This window comes from Amborella trichopoda, chromosome 5, assembly GCF_054954075.1.
Source record: "Amborella trichopoda isolate Santa Cruz 75 chromosome 5, AtrichopodaSantaCruz75HAP2 v2.0, whole genome shotgun sequence".
NCBI lineage: Eukaryota > Viridiplantae > Streptophyta > Magnoliopsida > Amborellales > Amborellaceae > Amborella > Amborella trichopoda.
The window spans coordinates 33,736,982-33,759,463 of record NC_142340.1 but is presented as its reverse complement, the minus strand read 5'-3'; the positions used below and the strand labels follow the sequence as shown (position 1 = coordinate 33,759,463).

Here is a 22,482-nt window from a genome sequence, read left to right as displayed (position 1 = left end):
GTCGTCATCTCCTGTTTTGGAAAAACCCATTAATAAATTTATTAATATGGAAATTTAACCCCCATCCTCTCTCTAGGCTGGGCTAGAGGCTTGATGCTCCCTCTCTCTCTCTCTCTACTGGAATTGGTCAAATGAAAATGCGGTGAAATTCACTCACCTATTTATTCCGAACTTGATCCTAAATATCTGGAGACTTTGGAGAGAACTTTGGTCCGATTTGAGGGAGAGAAACTCGTGTTCGGATTAAGAATTGCTTGGATGGTGGTGGTAATAATGGGGGCCAAGGAAAATGGAACGGAAGCCATGGAAGAGATTTCTGAAGCAGCAGAGCACACATTTCCAGACCTCCCCGCTTCTCCCATCACCATTTACATCTCTCTCCCCCTTCCGCAAATGAAACCCAAAATCGTGTATCCTCCTCTCTCTCTCTCTCTCTCTCTCTCTCTCTTCTTATTCGTTGGTTTATATTTGTCTTTCTCTCTCGAGTTTTCCAGCTTCAATAGAATTTGTACTTCTTCCTGTTTTTGAAGTCTTTTTTGTGCTGGGTTTTCTTCTTATGGGTGCAGAGATTTGTGCAAGAGTTTGTTTAAGAAGTGGTCTTGCTTGGAAGATTCGCGTTTCTCAATTGAAACTGTGTCCGGAGGGATCACAAACCTCTGTAAGTAAAATTTGTAGGGATCATTCTCTACTGGTTTTAAAGTTCTTTCTAATTGTCATTATTTTTGCCCAATCATACAGTGAGCTTTTGGTTGAATGGGAAGTATCACTGGTTTGGATTGCTGATGTTACATTACTTTAAAAATTCAAACATAGGATTTGTTTTCTTAGCTGTTTCATAGCCATCCCCATATTCCAGGAACAATCTTATGTTATAACATCAAAATGCAATCTTATGCATGGCTTATAAAAAATCAATCCTGTTCATTGTTGTGTAATTGGTTAACTTGAAGGCACTGTTTCGCCTATTTTAGTGAATAGCTTTTTACTTCAAAAAGTAACTCAAAGGCATAGAAAGGTTTGGGCTTAGTTTGAAGAAGCATAAGTTGTAAAGTAGCTTGAGGCATAATCCTGGAAAAAATGTTATTTAATTATCTGAAGAAAATATGCTAAACATAGCAAAATAAGATTTATTTTTCCATGTTCCTAGGGTTTATGGAAGTTTCTTGTGGGTAAATATTTGGCGTTTATTCATTCTTTATTTCTCTAAAACTGTCATATATATCATATATATCTTAAATGGGTAAGTTGGACTTCCATGCCAATCTTTCTTCTGCTATTATAAATTATCCTCGGTAGGCATTAGTTGTGTGGGATATTGGTTGTTTTTATTTTATATCTTCTATTGGTTTAGTAGTACTTGCCACACTGGATCATTTCCAACATGCAATGCTGTTGTCTACTTGCTCAAATAAATCTGTGGTCATGTTTATGCAAAATTTGTCTTGAAAGTAGATAGTGATGGATGGATCGTTTTTGAAACTTACATTTCTGCTCTTTTGTCGCATTCTTACCTTTTATCTGTGTGCCCATCTCTTTTCTTTATGCAAATACATTGAAGTGAAATTCACTGTTCTCCTTTGTATTGATCATGTTACAGTATTAAAGGTTTCTGTAAAAGAAGACAATGGGAAGGTTTCTCTTGTTACTGTTAGACTTTTTGGCCCTAACACTGAATATGTAATTAATCGGCAACGAGAATTGCAGGTTAGAGCCAAGGACTCTGAAACCTTTTGTTTTTTTTTTTGTTTTTGGGTTTAAATGTCTTATCCTAATTAAATGAACTTAATGCGTTTATGCTATTGTTCAGTTGATTTTTAAATTTACTTCCATTTTTCTTTTTAGAAACTTTTTTTGATTGGTAATTTGAGTTTCACCACATTGTTATTACATAGATACTAGTATTGATGCTCTTTTAGATAGGAAGCAGTTTTCTGTACCTGCATTTACAAAGTAACAAAGGTAATATTATTGCATTCATTGTCTCTCTTTTGGTGCAATTCATCTTGTTTGGAACCAACAAATAGGCTGCTAAGTGCTAACTATTGGTTGATGTGAAAAATAAGACAGTAATGTTATCGAGCAGTTAAAAATCTCCCAACAATATACTGGCATGGCCATTGTCATTTGGACTCAGTCAACTATTGCTGAACAGCATGATGATTTACTTTTAAAGCAGTATGTCTTTTTTATGTGTTATGGCTGGTGTTGTACCTTTTCTGATGAATGTGACTCCCTTGGAAACTTCAAACATTCAATTTTTGAAATTACTTGCTTATATTGCTTCATTTTGTTTCCAGTTTCTTTGCCATTCTTCTCTCTAATGGCATTTTCATACTGGTCTAGTGGCATGGAAATGTCTTCAGTGATTACACGTAAGTATTGGTAACCTCAACTTTACTAACTATCTCACTTTCACAAATATGATTCCAGATTTTACTAAAACATTTGCTCATGCAGATTACCAATGAAAAAAAAAGGAAAGGGAAAAAGCTTCCTAATATTTAGGGCAATGTAGATGACACTCAACCGTTTGATCTTGACTAGATTGTTGAGAGTGTGCACTATTTGAATTTTTTTAAATTACAAATTGGCTTGGGCTGAAATTTTAAGGGTGGTCTGCCTCATTTGGGCATAGCTGAAAAAGATATAAAAAATAATTCTAACAAAATAAAGTGAGAAATATACTCTTGCAAAATTGCAGGGGTACTTTGGGCTTTATTATTTAGAATTATTTTTATTTGTACTTTTTTAGGTGTGTGGGGGTGAAAATATCAGCCCAATCGATGTGTAAAAAATAAAATAAAATTCAATTAGTGGTATGCACTCTAAACTGTCCAATTAAGATCAAATGGCTGAGAGTGTTACCAAAATACTATAGAAAATTGGTGACCACCATTTGGAATCCTTTTCAAAATAAAAAAGTCATTAGACTCGTGCTTATGGAGGGAATCAAAGGGATCGATGTCTTTTGGTCTTATTGAGTGTTCTATGTGTTTGATAATTTATACGTAGCATCCTCAAGTTATTTGGTAGTATTAATATGTAATTTCCATTAGCAAAAATTATTATGAGGCTTCAACACCAGCATCTAGAAACTACCAGAAAGTACAAACCAGTTGCATGGTTTCTCAGACAAGGTTTGCTTGTTTTGATTTAATTTGTTCTTGAGTGTGAAACTTTAATTTCCCTTTTATTAAGAGTTTCAAATGCAGAAAATATAGTGTTCTCATTCCATTTTTATGACAATGTGGGCAAAAATATTTCGTGACTAGAAAAATTATGTCTGAGATTTTGTTTATTTACCTCTTGATAAAGACACCATGGAGTGTGGGTGAAGTAGCAAACTTGAATATGAAATCTTTTACTGGAGATTTTTATGGTGAGACTTATAGCCTTCCATTTTTATAAGAGTATGGTATCAGCCATGTGGATTTGTTTACTTCAATTACTTTTATTTTTGTCTCTAAGAGATGCTTCACTCCTTATTCTAGCTCTAGTTGCATGATAGCAATCCAAAGATCTTCAGGTCGAAGGACCAAAATAGTCCTCAAGGGATTGCGACGAATGAAAATCTAAGAAATTTATGAAATTATTGTATTATGAATAATTGAAATTAAATACTACATAAGTATATGTTTGGAGATTTGTACATAATGTCTATTCTGTGGTAATATTACATGGACAATATGTTTTCTTTTTAACAGATTTATTTGATTGAATATATTGTTTTTGGTAAAAACGTCTTTCTTCTACGTAGCAACATCTTTACCAATGTTTCCTAGGTATTCTAAATCCCTATACCTCATGAAGCTCCCCCATTTATAAAGTTGTGAGAGGACATAATTACTTTATGAAGAAGCAATTCTTCAACCTAATTTTGTTTTAGCTTCATCACATTCAATACATTTTTGAATTGCTTGTTAAGAAGTGCCCGATTCAACCTCATGACACTGATAATTTTATAGTACATGGCAATTTTATATGTTATATTGATAGACACCAGTTATATTGAAAAAGACAAGTGGTAGTTTATTGTCATTATTGATGTGTTGTTTTGAATTTTTCATCGACCTGTAGATTGATTTTTCTAATTGAAGATGTGGATGTGCTTGTTCTATATTTATTTGTTTTCTAGTTTTGCCCCTCGTCTATATCTTTTAAAATTTCCTCCTCATTAGGCGTTTGAGAGTTGCTTATTGCTTTTTATTTGTTTTCTTGAACCATATCATATAATTTTGTTGGATGCTCACATGACCATTATTTACTAACCTAATAAATTAAACTATATATTGTTAACTTCATCACAGTGTATTTTCGATGCTTTAAATATTATCAGATTCTTTTTTTTGCTGGCCACTTTGGCATTTACTTACCTTCTGTTTGCTTTAGGCCATATGCTATCTTTCAGCTGCTGGATTTGGGGCAAAGTTGCTTGGTGTATTTGGGAATGGGATGGTGCAATCTTTCATTGATGCTCGAACTCTTTCTCCATCGGGTAAAAATTTTACTTGATAAACTATCCATCTATTGAGCATTAGAATATATTATTAAATTAATTTTTTAGCTGTTAAAAAGAAGGACGTAAACATTAAGATACATTCATGTAGTTTCTCTTCACTTGTGATTATAGAGGGGTTATAAGCGAGTGTTATTTGTTATTTTCTTAGTTGGCGTAGTAAAGTATGTGAAAGAGTATGTTAAAGAGAGTATGAGGAAAACATAGGACAAATTGCTGATTTTGCAAATTTGAAAATGAAAGGAAGGAACCAACATCTGCCAAGAAAATATACAAAACTAGTTTAAAAAATCACCAAGCCAACTCAGAACCAACGTGGGCTTGGGATCAGTGAGTAGCAGGTCCAAGCCCCCCCCCCCCCCCCCCCCCCCCCCTCCTCTCTCTCTTTGAAATCCCATGATCCATAAAACAAAGTTTCTGTTTTTTTGACACAGTTGAAAAATGTTCTCCCCCATTTTGAACCTGTTCTCATGAAATTTTCACAGATTGTTCTTCTCCTAGGCCCCTTTCAGATTCACAAAAAGTTGAATAGGAATCCATAAAATTTTTGCAAAGTCAGACATGAGAAGCATGCTAAGAAAATTCTCCATCTGGCCTAGTTGGTTGTGCAGAGTATTTTTCTTCAACTGAGCCAATCACTTAGAAGTTGGTCTTCAGGATTGAGCCCTGTGGTTATCAATTTAACGATATTGTGAATAAGGTGCACACACATGTTGCAGGAAACTGCAAAAGAGAATTAAGGGAAAAAAAAACAACCACTACCTGTGGCATTATGTACTTCCTAATTTCTGGGGTCCTCAACCGTAATCAATCTTACCGTGTGTAGCTTTCTTGCTTCATCACTGTGCTGTGATAGTAATCCCTGTACCTACCTCATTGACCGGTACCGGTTTTATCCAATTATGGAAATCCTAGGTACCATCTACCCTCATGTGGAACTAGTGGAACCTCTCTACTGAAAACATAAAGCATCCTAACACTTCACCCTATGCTTAACTATACATTCGTCCCTGCCAACCCAAACCCATGTATGAGATGCTCTGAGCCATAACAAGTAGTAACTTGTCTGGTCCTGCAAACCACGTATGATCTAAAGCAAAATACTGAACCTTTGAACAAAATAAATGAAGGATAAATTATATGGGAAAAGTGAATTCTCCATTACCAATTTGCAATTATCTTGCATAATTCTGCACATAACATAGTTTAAACAAAACATTGAACCAATTTTAAAAAATGGTGTATATGAATAAGAATGTTGCAACTTGGTTTGTAATTTTCATGATACAAGGTTTTACAATTGAGGTCCCTCTCCCCCGCGGGCAGAAAATTTGCAAGCCATGAGCTTGTCATTCTCTATGAACTCTCTATGTAAAAGAATGGAAGATGAAGGTAATAGGAAAAGTATTCAACTGCCATGGCAGCTTGATTGTTTTTTAGTTTGGCTGCTACATACTCTAGATAGCACTTATACATTGTCATGTTCCAGAAAAAGACCAGAAAACTCTTAAATAGTTAAGTATGCAAGATAGTCCGCTGTTGATCCAGCTTCTTTTGAAAATTGAAATAAGTTAGAACTCACCTTTCTTTCTAAGAATTCAAGAAAACATAGGATAATTCCACATCCCAAATTGATTGATATTATCATAATACGTGCATGAAACTTCTTCTTTGTTTTTTTGATTTTGTCTTTTTTTCTGACAGATATGAGCCAGCCAAAAATTGCTGCTGAAATAGCAAGACAACTTTGTACTTTCCATCAGGTGGAAGTACCAGGATCCAAAGAGCCCCAGCTATGGGATGATATTTATAAGTTTCTTGAGAGAGGTCGTCCTCTTTGGTAGTTTTTTGTTTTTGTCTTGAAGTGCTTCGTGAGTTCTGTACATGCATGGCTACCAATTATAAATTAGGGATTGGATACAATGAGACCTGTTACCTTTTTTTGTACATAAAGGTTACAGCAATCCAAGCGCTCAGGTGGAAAATTGGATGGCTGGGGTATGTCATTTCTCGGCACAAAATTGGAGAAGTTTTCTCAGACTGCATGGTAGTTGATTGTACGCACACAGCCACCCGATTTCACATCTGATGGGTTGAGGTGATTAGCCACATTGTGCCAGAAGGAAACAGTGTTATTGTACTCCAAATAAGTTAAATCTTTTATATGTTAGATGGATGTGATTTATATGGTAGTTATTTCTTCAGAAAGAAATTTATGAAAAGTTGCTTAGGCATCCTTTGCAACTCGTTCACTTTCTTAGTGATGCTCATGTGCTGTCAATTGTTTGCTGACTGATCCTAATTTGCAGCTTCTGGTATTAAATTTGATGATAGTGAGAAGCAGAAAAGATATGATACAATATCTTTCCAGGAGATCCAAGATGAGGTTATGGAGCTCAAGGTAACCACCAGAATGTTTGTCCTGATGTAGTGCATTGCCTTATAATTCGTCTCTTCTTGGCAGTGTAAAACTAGCACAGATGTTGTCTACCAATGTTTATTTGTTGAATTTTGGCTAATTTTAGGTAAATTTCTTTTTCAATTAGGTTTTGGTATTTCTTTCTGTTTTAAAATTTTATAAGTTGGCTTGCATTTTTTGCAGTATGTTCTATATTGGGCTGATGATTATATGTATCATTAGTTGTGAAGGAATGATTACTTCAACTGTTGTCAGAGGGTTGTAGAATAAATTTTGTGGCTGTCTTGATTGTAGTACCTTACCTCTGCATGATATTGTTGATGTTACTTTTTCTTTGGCTAAATTGAGTTATCGCTAGCCAATATTAGGCTGTAGTGAATATGCATTGATACTCTGAATCTTCATGGGAAATTTTAATTTTTGTGCATCAATTGATGACTAATAATTTGTTAAATTTCCAAACCATAGCCTTAAATTTCAATTAAGCAATTACTGGTTTGCCATCGAAATCACAACAGAGCTTATTCTTGTGCATCAATCGACAAATGAAAATCTGTGAAATTTCCAAACCATAGCCTCAAATTTCAATTAAGCAATTATCGGGTTGCCATCGAAATCACAACAGAGCTTGCACCGAAGAGCGGCTAGTTCATCACTAAAATTTTCACCCCATATTATTTCTTCATGAATTTTTTTTATTTTTTATTTTGGATCAAGTGTTACTGGTAGAATTAAACTCAGAGTTTTGATACAAAATAAGTATAGCAGCTCACAAGCATGGTGCTCTCTGTACATAGCCAAAAAAAGCCTTTTGACAAACAATTTTACATCCAAAAATTCTGTGACGTTATATCCAAAGTGAGTGGAAACATCTGGCAGCCAAAGCTCAAAAAGGTGCTAAAGGGTTCCCTATCGTGGTTCTTGCTATTGCGCTGTCTTTACTCTTTGCAAGGCTATCAACTTTGAAATTTGCCTCACGCCACGCATGGTGAAAGAAGATATGCATAGACCTGCATAATTCAAAAGTCTCGTCAAAAACCTGTTTTAGTCTTCATGGGTCATGCTGAAGCTTTAGAAGCCCAAGAGACTACTTTTTTGGAGCCCTCCTCTATGACCAAAAACGGGCTTCAAGCTTGATTGAAACATTTGAGGCCTTCGAGGAGGGCGAAGGCGTCAGCTGTTGTGAAGTCGGCATGACCAATGGATATAGAGAAAGATAACAGGGTAGTAGCATCTTTGACCCTGAATCCTCCAATACCCACTGGGCAGGCATTGCTGAGGGAGAAACCGTAAGTTGAGCTTGACATGGTCTTATTCCGGTGGTATTTAAACATTTGAAGCCTACGAGGAGGGAGAAGGCCTCAACTGTAGTAGAGTCGGCATGATGAATGGATTTCAAGAAGGATAACAGGGTAATACTGTCTTTTGTCTCTGAAAATTTTTCCAATACCTGTCAGGTCGGGGTTAACAAGGGCAACCATCAGAATTTGAGCTTGATATTGTTTCTCCATCAAATTGTCATGAATTGCTGATAGTTAAGGGCTAGAATATTGTCTGGTCATATGTATTGGTTAATAATGAACAGGTCACAAAGGCAGTACTTGTCTATCCAAATTTATATGTTGCTAAATTCATTTATTGATTTCATGTCAATCTCTTCGATAGTGTACTTGAGTTCAATTTTGGTTTTGTACTATTTCTTAGAATGACTTTAATTTATAATTTCAGTAAATCATCATTGTATTGAAAGTACTACTTGCTCACTTCACTCTATTGACTTTTTGACAGGCACTAACAAACTCTTTGAAGTCGGACGTGGTGTTTGCGCACAATGATTTGCTTTCTGGCAATTTGATGCTAAATGAAAAAGAAGGTAAGTGGTTGGGGCGTTGTTTCATGTTTTGTTTCTTAGTTTGCAAGTTTTAAAGACAGATTAATTGCAAAGCGGGAAATAATTTTGCAAAACGTACTGTGCCCTGCATAACTAATTGTCTATATTCTGGAGATGGCATTTGTTCAATGCTATGATAGCCCTTTTTCTTTCTGTTTTTATCTTTTGTTAAATTCTATGATATTTAGTTACTATTCTTCTATAGCCTGATATCAGTTTTTCTTTTACTATCCTTGCATATTTAACAAGTGCAGCATTGTCCTATAGTTGTATATGCTGGTACATTTTTCTGAAGTCTTGTTTATGATGTTTGCATCTTTTCATTGTTGACTGGTGTTCCTTCTATTCTTCTAACTGTTTGTGTGACTCCAATGTTGTGGAAATGGGATATAGCAATCTGGGATTTTGGTCCAGGAACAATCTAGGAAATCCTTATTATAATCATATTTTTAATATTTGTCTGCTATGATTTCTGCAAGTCAACTGGGTTTGTGGGTGCAAGCACATTAGTGAATTTTAGTCATGATAGCTACTTCGAGTCAGTTCATGTATAACTTGGTTATTTAACATTGGTTACTGGAAGCACATTGTATGCTAATAACAGATGAGTTTTAAGATGCCCAACATAAATGTTTGGTCAGGTTCTTACTAAACTGTAACTAGTGTTGAGTTGCCGCTTGACATTCATAGTTGCTTGTGAATTTCTGGTTCTGACATGAGTGTTTGTTTTTGGTATTTATTCTCTCTTCTTTGCTTTTCCCTGGAGGATGGTGACAGTAAAGAATTACTTCAGGTAACACAGATCTGAGTGTCTATTTGGTAGTTATAGTGTTCTCTTTGTTATTCTTCAGAAGAAGGTAAACCAATTAAACAAAGAATGTTACTTCAGTTAGCTACAGGAATTATTGATATAACGCAGGCTAAAATCTTTGCCATGGTTGCATTATTGGCCTTTGGAACTTAAGACTTGGTGTTTTTGAAAGTAATAGATAAAATAATATACATCTTGTATTTCATGTCCAGAGCATAAAATTTATGGCTTTGAGAATCTCTTTGCCTAGGTCGCAATTGCTGTTTGGAGCCCCGATTCGGTGATTCCAAAAGGGAATCGTCATGGAACCCATTTTGTGGAGTTTAGGAATCTCGATTTCTTAATTTAGGAATTTCGTTTTAAAAATCTTAATCCCCATTATTAATAGATTCTCGGTCCCAACTATTGATTCAATTAATAGTTGATTCCGGTTTGGGAAAAGGCTTTGAAGATGATGATGATGATGGTCCCAACTATTTCAAATCTTGATTCCAAAATTTATTGAATCTTGATTTCACATTTGTTGATTCCCGATTCCATGTGCAATGAATTTCGATTCGTTTTGGTTTTGAATCTAGAATCCACAGCATCAAGTACCTCGGTTTGTAGTATACACGTACATATCAAAGCGTCAAATTACTCAACACCCAATCTCAAGTTACCAGGCAATCATCTTTATTTCATATTTGTTTGGCCACAAATGACCAATAAAAATCAAGTGGCCTATGTTCTTTGTAGACTAATTTCATTAATCGTGCATTGTAATGATCCATTAGCGAGATTGTAAGTCAAGAAATTTAAAAATAATGTACTCATACATGTGCGCCAAGTTGATTAAAGAATGGCTCTGAAACTCTTTGTTGCATAATTTAATTTTGTATGCAATATTGGACAACTGTTTTGATAATAAGTTATAAAAGGTTTGATAATACTTCATTGCCAAGTAGAATAAAGAATCAAAACTAACTATCCATGAATCTGCTTGATGCTTGATTATAAGGGAGTCAAAAACATCGATTGTTAGGTGGGCTGAAACACAAATCCAAACTACTATGAATCTTGATTCCAATCTGGGTCGAATCTCAGTTAACAACTTTAAAAAAAAAAAATCTGGGTCAAATCTCGATTCCAAACTAGTATGAATCTAGATTCGAAATTCCTAGGAATCTCGATTCCAAAGATGTTGGAATCTTGATTCCATAAAAGAAAGAATCTCAAATCCATATTAGTTGATTCCAAATAGGTCGGAAATTCGATTCCACAAAGCTAGGATCCCGATTCTATCCATGTAGGGATCTTGATTCCATTTTGGTTGGATCTCAATTACTATAAAATAGGAATCTTGTTTCCCACAATTCCTCTTGTATGGGCGTCGATTTCGGAAGCATGAATCTTTTAGCTGGCAAATCTGGGATTCCGATTCCTAAAATGATTCAGATTCAGAATCGTTGCCAACAACCTCCGAATGTAACTTCATGGACATTGACAGACATGTGCCCTGTGAACGTTTACAATATAGAACTAATGGAATAACCTCACTCAAGGGTTTTATGAAAAGATACAAGATGAAATAAATAGAACTTGCACCTGCCATGTGTTTTATTTTTTTTAGTACACTTACTATTCCTTCCGTAGCTTCTCGTAAACAATAATGAGTAGAATCATCTTGTAGTTCTTCACTCTTAAATTTGTGCAGGACTTGATGCAATGGTTCTTTTTTATGCAGGGAAAACAATGATGTATGTAAAGATTTAACTCCTAGGATGAATTCCTTTGTATGTAAAGGTTTAACTCTTGGGATCAATTCCTTCCCTTGTACAACCTCTGGCAGTTTCAACTCTCTAATGCATATGTGTGTGTGTGTGTGTGTGTGTGTGTATAGTCAATTTCCAACATTCCATTATCCAGTTGAGGACTGTATCAATTCTAGAAGAGGGGCGCTTGTACAAAATGTCCAGGAACTGTGCCTATTTTGTAGGTGATGATAGCAAAGACCAAGATATAGCTAAGTTGTGACTTCCGCATGCAATGCATTAAGAAATCTTGGTTCAAAGCCTTTGCTGATGGATACAAGACCTACCCTCTTTACATTAATTGTGGTTTTTACTCCACAAGAAATAGAATCGGAATGGTTTGATTACTTCAAAGAAATGCAATTATGTTTTTTCAAAAGAGAATCACAGATTGTTTCTATTCCTGGACAAGTTTTAGGGAATGTTGATGCTATTAGAGTTGAAACCAATTAGAGGAACTGTGCTAATTTTGACAAGTTTTGCGAGAATTCCATATTTGAAGGGTAAAAACCTGATTGGTTTTGGGCCAAACAATCCAACTGGCCAGACTGGTTTGTGCTACATGGTCTGATCCTCGTAAGTCATAACCAATGTTTGCAATATCGGCCGGTTTCTGTTTTGGTGATCTGGCTAGGTATTTTAAAAAAATTGAAAAAATATTATACAAAATCCTAAAAAATAAGGGATTTGTTTGTAATGTGTTTTATAATGTTCTTTATCATTTTGGAAAAGATTGGAAAGTGTTTTGGCCGTGAATACTTATTTTTACATTTTCCCATCTTCTTTGAAAAATTTGAAAAATAGCACTGGGCACAAATCGATTTTTTAAAATCCCTTTTTTCACTAATTTTCAACTTCATTTGGATGTGCTTTGTTTAATCATGCTTTAAATATACTTTTCGTATTTTTAAAATCCCAGTTAGGCCAATTGAATCGACCGGTTCACCGGTTACTCGGAACTGGCCTTGGGCCGGATTCCAAGGCCGGTTCGATTTTTGAACACTAGTCATAACACTGTTCTCTACTATTTTTGTCCTGGTACAAATCTTTATCTTGAGTGTTAGGCTTTCCCTTGCTCCTTCATTATTTTGGTGTTTCCCTTTGTAGTATCTGCTCTGCTCCCGGTATACAAGATGAAAATGGTGTCTTATTTATTTATTTTGTTGTGATCTTTAGCTTTAGATATGTACATTCTCATCGTATTTATTGTTAGTTGATGTATATCTTGTGGTGTTTATTATTCTAAGTGATAAGATTGGTAGTGTAATATTTTTATGTATCTTTTGTGTTATAGTGATTAGTGAGAGCAGTTTCACTTCTTGTGTACATATGGATGCCTCTAATATGATATATGAATATGCATTTACATGAATTTCTAATTCTTCCTCTAATTCTAGGAGGTAAGAGAGCCACACTATTCCCTCGAGAATTGGACCCATTGGAAATAATTGGAGCAGGATTTGTGCTCAAAAGGTGTTGCAGGACACTCTTCTAGATAGATCACATGTTCAAGATTTATCTTTTTTTTATTCATTTTGTATTGATCAGTTATTTATTTTTATTAATACATAGAAAAGTGATGTTAGTCTTTCTTTGTATGTGTACATAAGTGAGGCTAAGGCTGATACTTATACGTTTTGCCTAACTCAAGCTCTTACTTTTGACTTGAAATTGAATTTCTAATGTATTGAAACATATTTCTTTATCATATGAAATAAGTGTGTGTGGACAACCGAGAAATGCTATATTCATAGAAGGGAAAGTCTCCCGTCCACATAATGTGGACAGTGGAAGGGTGCACAAGCACCCTTTCAATGGCTTGGATTAACATGGCCACATCCAACAACCGCAAAAGAGTTTTGTATTTTATTTTTTATTTTTATTTTAAATTAATATTTATCTTGAATTTTTGGTTATAGATGTATTTTTATATAGTGAACCAAATAAAAATAATAAAAAAGATATTTTGAACAAAATACCCTTGAAACAATTTTAGGGTATTTTGTTCAATTTTTATTTTTTGTTCAATGTTCAAAAATACATATATACCCAAATTTCATATACATTCTATTTTTAAAACATTAACTCTTTTTGGGCCACTTGATGGTACTATGTTCAATTTGAACCATTGAAGGGTTGCTTGTGCATCCAAGTGTGGATGCTATACTGTAAATGCATTAAAATCTAGTTGTGCAGCCTAATATAGAAAAAAAGGAATTAAAAAAAGCGAAAATTTAATAGATGGAAAAGTACTTATCTAAACTTTAGGTACTATGTTTAAGAAATATGTAGTGAAAAAAAATGTTTTTCAGGAAATAATATGTGAAGTATTTTGATTACTGAAATCAATGGCACACGTCTCATAATACTTTTCAAAAGGCAAAAGCATTAGAGTCTTAATGACCACTCATAATACTTATCAAAAGGAAAAAGCATTAGATTATTAATGATATTATACATGTAATGTTTTGTATTCTAATTATTTATACCTAACCTTTTGTATATTCCCTGCAGTAAATAATGTTAATACACTCTCAAAAACAATCCATTTTGTGCTTTTCATTGCTAGCAGCAGGCTATAACTCTTTGACAAGCATAGTGGCTAATGATGATGTTCCTGGAATTTCAAAGTGAATAATGAAGTATGAGTTTCGTCATGAATATTCCACTACTCTTCTTGGATCATATGGAGTCAATTTACTTTGTAACAGTACTTACTTCTGGTGTACACATGTCTTGGAGTCGAGGATTCCAGTCATTGTTTAGCCAAATTGTTATGGTCAGATGGTCAGATGGTCAGACACAGATCGTTCAAGGCAAACCCACTTACTTCTAGGTGTAGTGACACAGAGACCTAGTCATGCTGTTGCCTTTATCAACTTATTTTTTATGGATCTTAATTTCTTATCTCTCATGGTGCACTGATGAGGTAAAAGTTGCATGTCTGTAGCTTGGTTGATTTTTAGAAAATTGTAGCTCTATGTGTGTAGCTTATTGTAAGACAAAGTTAACTTTCTACTTGGCATAAGAATTGATCATAGGTAGGCTATAACAAACTTCCAAAATATGTGCTTTTCTCTTCCCTAAGTTAGAGATATGCATCCCATTTTCTTGGCTATTGGCTGAATTCTTTACCTTGATTGTTAGTTTCATGATGCCCGTGATCCTTTTTTTACGTTTTCTCCTTGTACATGCTAACTGTACTTCAACTAAAAAAAAAAACAACGGGCAAAAAAAGAGATATAATCTGACTACAATTTTCTCCCAGGGAAACTTTACCTCATTGATTTTGAGTATGGATCATACAGCTACCGAGGATATGACATTGCAAACCACTTCAATGAATATGCAGGCTTTGACTGCGACTACAGTCTGTATGTTGTCTTTATGCTCTGGAGTTTGATTCAGCTGTTTCCTTGCGAAGGGATCTTGCACTTTCAAAATGATAATCTTGATTTTCTATGCCATTTTTACTTGTAGGTGTCCGGATAAGGAGACACAATGCCATTTCTTTAGGCATTACTTAAATCCTGAAAAACCAGAGGAGGTATGTAAGGTTGATGGATTCATTTTCCATATTTTTTTCATACTGTGATACATAAAACTGGCTAGATTAAAAGCTAATCTATGATATCTACATATAAAATTAGTATAAAGCGGAGCATTACTATGGTTGCAAAAAGTATGGGGGTATCATTTTTTTTTTGGTACGAATGAACTTTCTTTTTTTCTCTGGGATTGCATACAGTGAGACCGTTACCTTCATAGACGTATGTCACAAGCACCTCATGCTGTCAGATGTAAAAGCAGATGGCTGGGGTGTGTCAATTCTCTGTACAATTTTAGAGAAACATTTGCTGACTTTTCTCATTGAGTGTTCTTTGTTTCTTTCAATATGGTCAATGTACACCCCCAGTGATTAACCTTTTTGTATCACCGGTAAATGGTCTTATTGTATACTCTTCCTTTTCTCATTGAGTGCTCTTTGTTAAATGTTTATATTAGTTATGCCGAATATAATTGGTCTTTCAGTTGTTGATACAACGTGGCTCTATATCCTTGCTAACTTGATGGAAGGGACCTCCTTGGAATTTGGCAAATATATATAACTCTTCATATTTGCCTATATTGTTTTGTCCTGTTTGGATTACAATTTCCGTTATCTGGAATATAGTATCTTATCTAAAATTGTATTGTTGTTTGGTATGTATCTTTTATTCTGTATAATATTATTTAATTATTTAATTAAGTATTTAACATTTTTGTTATGTTCAGCTATTTTTTGCTATTTCTGACTAAAAAATGCTATTTTAGCAAATTATTTATTTAAATAAAAACAGCTTTTCTAAAAGATAAAATTATGTGAAAACTGCCTACAAAGTTTATCTCAGATAACTCTATGATGGCCACTGCCAAACAGCAAACAGGGAATAATGAGTACATTCAATAAATTATTAGTGATAATGAGTACATCCAAACAGGGTACGTACATAGATTTAAACTTTTGCATGTTGCATGATTCTGGATATTGAATTAGTGTCAATGCTGCAACAAGTTATATAGATTGCATATGTAATTGCAGTTCACTTACTTGGTGAGCCAGGGCTTAAAGGATGGTTTTTGATACTATAGTTTATGGACTGGATACTCAATTATGGATTGACTTGAGCTTTGGTCACTTCAACTAATCAGGTTATGCAAAGGCTTGATTGGGAAATAATGTGAATTTTCTAATTCTATGTTAGTATGACCAAATATCAAAAATTAAAAAATAGACAACTTTTAAAATTCAAAAACAAAAATGAGGAATAAAATCTAACATGTTAAAAGTTACAATAGCTATGAGTTTTTTAAGATCTTATTCACATAAGCTACCATAGGTTGCATATACATCTTATATACAATGATCTGGTGTGTCATTATCATTGAAATTTTGGTGTGTGCCAAATTGCCAATCTTTGCGAGAATCACTTCATATCATAGAATACAAATTTTTACCAAAATTAGACTCAATGGTTTATGTCATGTTGAGTGGAGATTTGTGGGGGCATTTGAAATAATAAATATAGAGTTTTTCTAGAGAACCATAATTCCAGATGAACTGGAAGAAAAGGAATTCAAGTAAATTACTAGATAATGTATTAAGGCAGTAAAACTTGACTTGGAACAAAAATGCCCTCATCAATTGAAGAGAAGACCTCTACATGCCGGCAACCTTCAGTCTTGCTAGATCAGAACTGGCTATGATCTGTGTTTCATAGCAGCCAAAACTTGTGTCGTGGCAGCTTGCCACAATGCATGGTATTTTGGCCTACTTTTTGACATATGTTGATGTCCAAACATCCCTTGTTATGCAAGGATGTAAGGCTCCATATAAATCAGGGGCTTCTTGCAACATTGCAACATATTTTCTGTTTGACAGAGGCTAAGGCTGGCCCTCTCTCTCTCTCTCTCTCTCTCTCTCACACACACACACACACACACACAGCTGGCCTGCACCAATTTGTCAACTCTGGTTGATACACTTAAATTTTTTTCTTTTGAAAGTCAAAGCCCAGATGGGCTAGAAATACTAATTATGTGAAATAAGTTCTTTTGGTAGTAAATTGAGATGAAATCACATACATGTTCAATGATCTGCAGGTGTCTGATGAAGATCTTGAAGCACTTTATGTCGAGACAAATTGCTTTATGCTAGCATCACACATATATTGGGCCCTTTGGGCACTAATTCAGGCAAACTTTCACCTTTTTGATATGTCATCCACTTCTATGTACATTTTGTAGTTTTTAGCACCTGCTGGTGAGCCATGTTCCCAAGTTGAAGAAACCCAACCTTTGCACCTGGGTTCAGCCACCTTTCTTAACCAACAATATCAATAATAATAGTATATACATTTAGGTGGAAGCTGGTTCATTTTTGCTCACTTTTCATGACTCCAGGCAAAAATGTCTCCGATCGACTTTGATTATCTTGAGTACTTCTTCCTGCGATATAATGAACATAAAAACCAGAAGGAGAAGTGCTTTGCCCTGGCACGAACATATCTTTCGGGCTCCAAAGTTGGATGACTATTGCCGTCTAGGTTAGTTTTTGATCTTCTGAACAAGGTGGGATAGCTCATGTCGAGGAAGGAATTCTACTCCAGTTCATTGTACTCTGTGTTATATATTTTCATGTAGTAGTAACATAGAAATAACTCATGTTAGTGATCTGAGGAGATGCGTCCTCCATATAGGTAGCCATATTTTTTCTGTTGCATATTCTTTAGCAAGCGGAGACTTTCTATGGTGAGTAGGAGCATTCATGTGCGTTTTGTGGGACAATAAGCAGGCTTGTGAAGTCTCCTGTGTGGACTGAAGCCTGGAACATTTCTTTTCACGAAAACAAAACCCCTATTTGCATTCAATGGAATTCATGAACTTCTGATTTGACAGAGAAAACTGGTGAAAACTTGCCATGATTTATGTATAAAATGGTTGAGGAAGTATTTGATGAAATTTCAAGGGAATATGCTGTTGCAGAGACTTTGGAGTGATGGATGAGTAAATGCAAGTCATGCCAGTCGTTTGGAGATTTGCTTACACAAAATCTGATTTCTGTTCAATGAAAACTACGCTCGCCTTCCATCAGGAAGGTGGTGATTACTAATGGGATAGTATTTAATATGTGCACTAAGTTTTCTTGCTTTAACATCTCTCTCTACCTGGTCTGATGGCAATGCGGCGCGGCAAGGGTGTGTAACCGATCCATTCAAAGCATGTCAATCATTTGACAAACTTCAGTGGTGGAGCAATGCATTCCAACCAGAATAAATTTAAAATAATAAATTAAAAAAAAATTAACTGTTTTTTGGACCTTTCACAGAGCTTCCATAATAGTGAGAATAGGTAGGGCAATTTCAAATTTGTATTAGGTAGGTTTGAACCCAGGATGGAATGGGATGTTGCACTATGAAAAGCTGTGATGACAATTTCCCTTCCAAGATGTACAATAAGAAGAAAGGAAGAGTGAGGGGGAGCAAGAATAAGAAAATAGGCGAAGAGAGAAGAAACTACAGAAATAGAACGAACCCTAAAAAAAAAAAAAAAGGTATAAAAATAGGACGGAAAAATCATAGAGACAGAAAGGAAGGACATCAGTTTAAAAAATGGTGAGTAAAACACAAAGATTGATTCTTCCCTGGTTTAATAATCTCGACTTCAACCTTCTTACAAAGTAACTACGAGACACAGGCTCTGAACATGGTTAGCAAGTCTCCATTTAAAACTTAACTTCTTCAAAAAATCGAGATTTTTTGAAGTCCATTTGGAACATCGATTTTTTTAAAAGATCTTCAAAAAATCACCTTTTTTTAATGGAACCGATATAAATCTGTATTTTATCTTTTTAAAAATAAAAATAAAAAACTTATTCCCTATAAGTATTTCTTCATTAACATCTTATTATTGAATTTTGGTTTTAAGATAAGTGCATTAATAGTGGGAGAAAATTAAAAATATTTATTCAAAAATAAATTTTATCAAAAAAATTCGACAATGAGTTATCTTAAAAAAAGTGTACAAAAAATACAAGCAATATCTTCCCTAATAAAAGTAATCAAAAAAATTGTATACTTCAAAATAATAGGTAGAATTAGAGGAAGAGTAACCCAATGAAAAACATTTTTTTTCTTTTTTCAACCCATAGTATCCTTACGAAGAGCAAGAAATATATTCAATAATACTAAATATTTAGGTAGTTAGGAATTTAGTGTGATATTTGAATTTGTTTAAGCATTTTGTTATATTTTTTATGTAAGAAATTTTTTTATTAATTTTATATTTTATATCATTGGTGTATACAACATAGCATTTTGGATGGACTACTATTTTACATATTTGGATCTTTGAGTTTTCTTTTAATTAACTGCAATCGTATATTGGGGGTATTTTTTTTTTCTTTGAAAGGTAATCCTATACCTTAGCTCACAATTAGTGTTATTTGCTAATTATTTCTTGTGTTTAATATTTGTTGTTTTATTTTATTCTCCTAATAAATCTAGGATATATGTTATGTATTGTGACAACAGAGTTACCATTGTTTTTAGAATTATTGAAAGTTTCAAAAAAAAAATGTCAAGTACTACTTTAATGATACTAGTAAGGCTATAAATTTTTTGTTTAAGGCCTGTAATATATCTATAAAATAGATGCAAATCATAATTTTATATTGTGTCATCTTTACATATTCGATATTTTCACTTCACTTTTTTTAACTAAATCCGAATTATTCACGTATCTATAACTTACAATATTTTTTTTTCCTCCTTTAAAAATAAAATTGATTTATTACCGATATTTTATTATTCCCTGACGTGCTAACTATGGCTCAGAAACCCCCACACTGCTCAACTTAGGTCTGATATTCTCTCGGTGTAAGTTTGGTTAATGCTCCTGCAAAATCTTCATACTTGTTTGGACCGAATCTCGTGCATACGGCTTCTACAAACTCAGACCAGATTCATTCCACTCTTTGTTTTGACAAATGTTGTAATCTTTATTGATAAAGAAAAATAAGAAAAAATTACAGTAAGCTTACATCATTCGACACTAAAACGGAGGGTAAGGTCACTCCCCTAATTGCTAATGAATCTGTCAAAGCATCAGCCTCTACATACTCTACTAAAACGGAGGGTAAGGTCACTCCCCTATTTGCTAATGAATCTGTCAAAGCATCAGCCTCTACATACTCTATAAAAATGAGAAAAAGGAGATGACCATACCATATGGGCTGTCAAATCAAGAATCTCACTTCAAGTATTTCTTACTTCCCAAAGTACTCATTGCTTCTTATGCCCCACTTAATCACATTACATTCATATGATCACACAAAAACATCCCAAACCTTGGGACTTAAAAGTCTCAAGTTCCGCCGTAGCGGCCCAGCAAAGAACAACATCACCTCCCCGTTTCAATCTCTAATCACTCCCCCTACACCAGTTTCACCTGGATTACCCAGAGAACTACCACAGGCTAGCTTCTCTCTAGATGACAGGATGTTAGAGAGACCTTTTGGAACTCCTTAGTTTAATTACAAGCAAATAATTGATATGCTCGATATATCCAACTTGTTGGATCATCACCATTGAATCTCGAAAAATCCATCTTAGAACCGAGTTCGAATGGAGCCCACCACTGGTTCGGTTATCAACAGTGCATTTCTCTCGTTTCTTCACCAAATACTCTCAAATTTGTTCCAAAATCACTCATCTCACTTATCTATAGAGCCCAAAACAAATTTTGGATTAAAGCATATTTTTTGCACGAATTAGATATTAAAAAAAAAAATAGTCATTTTTTTAGCTCAACCTTCGAATCCACCATTTCTTTCATTTCTTCCGATTTTCTTAACTAAAATTCGTGAAATTTGGGTCAAAATTTTCCCCATTGGAGCCTTCTGACAAATATGCAATAAAATATCTTTCATTCATGGCCTTGTTTGAAATATATAAAGTCGGAAGTGTCGGTTTTAATTTTATAAAAACTATGGGCTTTCATAAAAAAAAAAAAAAAAAGTATAGATTTCGTTTCTTTTTTGGCTAGATTTTATAACGCTTTAGGTGGTAGAGAGTGTCATATTGAATTTAAAGCACATATTGCATGATCTAAAATGATAAGAAAAATAAATCCCTTAAAAATTTATTAAAAAGTCAAATTATCCCATTAACATTTGATGACATACTTTTACTATTCATTTCACCTAGACACCTCAAATTCTTTTTTTTTTTAAAAGAGCCAAATTGCCATTATCTAGTATTTGGATTGAAGTACAAGGAGGGGAATTTCAATAATTTGACCCCCAAAAAATCTCACCTAAATGACAAAAATGAACCTAATTGTTCCGCATTACAAATAAGTAACACTTTTCAATAGTAGTAATTCAGAACTAGGGGCAATTTTGTAATATTATGCATACAAAGTATTCAAGTGCCAAATGACAAACATTCTTAATTATTCTGCATTACAAATACTGAATAATTATCTATAATGTGGAACAACTAGGGGTATTTTTATCTTTCAACTGAAACCTCTTGGGGTCAAATTACAAAAGTGCCCGTGACTATTCTACATTCCAAATACCAAATAAGGGCAATTTGTGTATTTTTAGTTTTTGAGGCTATATCTAATTGAAATAAAAAATAAAAAATAAGGAAAATATCATATTATCTCCTATTTTTAACTTCTATATCTCATCAAATCCAAGAATTGAAAATATTGTAAACAAATAGATTCGCACTTTTCTATCTTCCAACCCCTTAAACCCTTTTGATCATATATAATTGACCTCAACAACTTATGAAATGACTCTGTCTCTCTCTCTCTCTCTAAAACTCCATCACTCTCTCTCATCATTGTCGCTATCTCTCAAAACTCCATCTCTCTTTAAAACCCAAACTCCATCTCTCTCTCACATCATCGTCTCTCTTTCTCTCAAAACTCCATATCTCTCCCTAAAACTCAAACTCCATCTCTCTCTCTCTAAAACTCTATCTCTATCTAAAACCCAAACTCCATCTCTCTCTCTCTCTAAAACTCCATCTCTCTCACACACATAAGAAGGTATGCTCGTGTTCGAGATCAAGCTAAACCCTTTGGCTGGTAAACTCACCGAGAAGTGAAGAAAGAGAGATGGAGTTTGAATAGGGTGTCATTTTAATGTTTGTTTGGATAAAAAATTTACGTTCAAAACGGTCTAAGGGGTTGTAAGATAGAAAATATGGAGTCATTTTGCTTATAAATAATAACAAGATCCAATACAACGGCTGTATCATAGTATAATGCAACGACACTTCTAGAAAACTATGTTTGTGGTATTTGTATGACCTAAAATTTTACACACACACTCTCTTCATCTTAATAATCAAGTCCCCCAAAAAGAAAGTTCGATTTGAACCCTAGGTATGGTCAAAATAGCCCTCTCCAAAACGAATCTTGATCATTCATTTTGTGAATTTCAAGATCTTAGCCTTTATAAAGTCAAAATCATTTTTTTATTTTTTAACATTGTTC

At 34.2% G+C, this 22,482-nt stretch overlaps 1 protein-coding gene across 10 annotated transcripts; it reads left to right on the top strand.

Moving 5' to 3' along the window:
• Positions 1-105: 105 nt before the first annotated feature.
• On the top strand, positions 106-17,931 carry EMB1187 (Protein kinase superfamily protein). 10 transcript variants are annotated; one of them, XR_016056139.1, is made up of 13 exons: positions 106-410; positions 567-658; positions 1,598-1,704; positions 4,390-4,495; positions 6,221-6,343; positions 6,826-6,917; positions 8,724-8,808; positions 11,364-11,412; positions 12,828-12,903; positions 14,699-14,804; positions 14,911-14,977; positions 17,074-17,166; positions 17,374-17,931. XR_016056139.1 is itself a non-coding variant. In XM_088867740.1 (12 exons), exons 5-12 carry the CDS (start codon positions 4,453-4,455, stop codon positions 17,500-17,502), a joined length of 738 nt encoding a protein of 245 aa, XP_088723866.1. In that variant the 5' UTR covers positions 106-410; positions 567-658; positions 1,598-1,704; positions 2,298-2,372; positions 4,390-4,452; the 3' UTR covers positions 17,503-17,931. The 10 variants fall into 10 exon arrangements, 4 of the variants coding, with proteins under 4 accessions (XP_088723866.1, XP_088723868.1, XP_006842861.1 ...); XR_016056142.1 differs by lacking the exon at positions 11,364-11,412 and adding an exon at positions 6,471-6,614 and having other exon boundaries at positions 6,221-6,356; XR_016056137.1 differs by lacking the exon at positions 11,364-11,412.
• Positions 17,932-22,482: the final 4,551 nt, after the last annotated feature.

Coding starts and splice junctions, on each gene's coding strand:
- EMB1187 (XM_006842798.4), top strand. CDS start 259: ATGGTGGTGGTAATAATGGGGGCCAAGGAAAATGGAACGGAAGCCATG. Junction 659..1,597: donor CGGAGGGATCACAAACCTCT/GTAAGTAAAATT, acceptor ATCATGTTACAG/TATTAAAGGTTTCTGTAAAA. Junction 4,496..6,220: donor TCGAACTCTTTCTCCATCGG/GTAAAAATTTTA, acceptor TTTTTCTGACAG/ATATGAGCCAGCCAAAAATT.